The sequence below is a fragment of the Hylobates moloch genome, unplaced genomic scaffold, assembly GCF_009828535.3.
Source record: "Hylobates moloch isolate HMO894 unplaced genomic scaffold, HMol_V3 SCAFFOLD_5, whole genome shotgun sequence".
Classification (NCBI taxonomy): domain Eukaryota; kingdom Metazoa; phylum Chordata; class Mammalia; order Primates; family Hylobatidae; genus Hylobates; species Hylobates moloch.
This window is the reverse complement of record NW_026652280.1, coordinates 96,104,738-96,107,058: the sequence shown is the minus strand read 5'-3', so window position 1 is coordinate 96,107,058 and position 2,321 is coordinate 96,104,738. Positions and strand designations below refer to the sequence as shown.

General features: G+C 39.9%; 1 protein-coding gene across 1 annotated transcript; it reads right to left on the bottom strand.

The window, feature by feature from the left end:
- Positions 1-232: 232 nt before the first annotated feature.
- LOC116469236 (olfactory receptor 10J1-like) lies at positions 233-1,165 on the bottom strand. Its single transcript, XM_032154044.1, has one exon. The coding sequence runs from the start codon at positions 1,163-1,165 to the stop codon at positions 233-235; it is 933 nt and encodes a 310-aa protein (XP_032009935.1).
- Between the last annotated feature and the right edge of the window lie 1,156 nt (positions 1,166-2,321).

Genomic DNA, 2,321 nt, shown 5'->3' with positions numbered 1-2,321 from the left:
GTGAGCAGCAACTGACCACTCCCCTGGTGGTAACCTGTGAGGTTGGTAGAAGGTATAGGAGAATGATGGTAAAAACAAAGTCAAGTCTTGGAGACTCTTGGTTCCTTAATGTTGCATTACCACCAAATTTTGCAACTCTCTTTGGTTAGAGGATGAATGATAGGATTCAATTTTCTTGAGCTTAAAAAAATATCCACACTATGATTGACTATATGTCAAACTGACAAAGATTCTAGGCAAAAGGTTTTTTGCCAATAGCACGGTGAAGGGCATTCTTGACCTCCTTGTTCCTCAAAGTGTACACAACAGGATTAAGTAGTGGAGTAAAGATGGTGTATGTCACTGAAATTAGCTGGTCCTGATCCCTGGTGTTCTCTGACTTGGGCTTGAGGTAGGCAATGGAGGCACAGCCATAGTGGATGATAACCACAGTGAGGTGGGAGGCACAAGTTGCAAAAGCCTTTTTCTGGCCCTCAGGAGAGGTGACCTTGAGGATGGTAGAGATGATGAGGATGTAGGAGATGAAGACCAAACCCAGGGGCACCACAATAACCAGAGAACTAACAACAAAATTAATTAGGTCATGTAGAGTGGTATCAACACAGGAAAGCTTCATAACTGGGCGGATATCACAGAAATAATGGGCCACCTCTTTATCACAAAAAGGCAACCTGAACACAGATGAAATCTGAACTATGGCCACAAGCAGCCCAACACTGCAGGCCCCACATACCAGCTGGGCACACACTTTCTTGTTCATGATGATCATGTACCTCAAAGGGTTACAGATGGCCACATAGCGATCATACCCCATTGCTGTGAGCAGAAAGCAGTTGCTGATGGCCAAGGTAAGAAAAAAAAACATCTGGGTGGCACAACCAGCCAAAGAGATAGGTTGGCTTAGACTTAAGAGACTGGAGAGCATCCGTGGTACAATGACTAATGTGTAGACAGTCTCTGAAGTGGAAAGCATACTAAGAAAGAAGTACATGGGGGTGTGAAGGTGACGATCAATGCTGATAATTGTCACAATTATGACATTGCCAGCCAGGGTTAAAAGATACAAGGTAAGAAATACCACAAAGAGGGTGAGCTTGTGTTCATGAAAGCTGGAGAAACCCTGGAAAACAAACTCCCTTACCACTGTGTGGTTCTCTCTCTTCATTGGATAAATAAACAGATTGAAAATACAGAGACTTAGGTCAATTAGTCAGAAGACATCAGTGCCCAATGCTTTGAGCAGGTGAATCCTCTAAGACGATAATAAGGATTCTGTTCATAGATGGATGCCAAGTTATTGGGGACGACTGTTCACCTATAGATATAGATAGAAAAACACAATAAGAAAACAATTTGATGCATGGCAATGTGTGTGTGTGTGTGTGTGTGTGTGTGTGTGTGTGTGTGTGTGTGTGTGTATATGACTAAATAGGGAAGAAAAAATGGAAGAAAATGGAAGAAAATACACCTGGGATAAGTTTGAAAAAGATTTCTTGGTGACCTAGCACATAAGTGTTAGAGAAAAACTAGGCTAAAGAAATAGGAAATGCATAGTTAAATTTGAAAGGAATTTTCTTTTAGATTACAGTTTCAGATTTTGGTTACCTAAAACAAAATTTTCAACCTCTTCCACTTTGTTTAAACCACAATTTCGATTGTCTCTTTAAAGATCTTTCTGGGTTGCCAAACAAGACAATGCTCTCTGCTCCAATATAACGTAAGTGTTTACTTTCTCCCTGTTGCTCTTGTCTGCATGTTTCACTAACTCTTTTCACAAGTCATCAAACAGCTTCAAACCTGTCCCCCCAGATTTTTTAAAACAAGAGATGTTCCTTTCTTTTTTCAATGCTCGACTTGATTCTCCTCCTCCTCAGAAAGTCTTCTCAGGACTAAATACAACCTGTCAATCCAATTCCCCGTAGTGTTGGTAAGTGTTTCCCAGTAGCTTGGTTCCGGGGACTGTGTTTATTTCTATGCATTTTCTAGCTTGTACTTAGAGGAGAATTTTCACAGGTACGCTGCCTCACTAGTAGAGTAAACTGTCTTTTACAATTTCTTCAGAATTTTAAACTTTAGGGAAACCAGTTTACACATTTTCCCTCTGTCCTCTATCTGAGGAGTTATTGGGCATCAAAAATCTCTCATTTTCAAAAAGAGTATAACAATAATAAATAGTTCCTATGGCACTTTTTAGTTGATAGAGTTTTTACATGTATTATGTAGCATCATCTCAATCCTGTGTTTTAGGTAATTATTATCCCTTTCTTGGTAAGACACCCAGGGTTAGATGATTGCACAAATTAACTCAATCTTTTAATTCT

Bases quoted from the DNA above. Each gene is read 5' to 3' on its own strand.
- LOC116469236 (XM_032154044.1), bottom strand. From the start codon at position 1,165: ATGAAGAGAGAGAACCACACAGTGGTAAGGGAGTTTGTTTTCCAGGGT.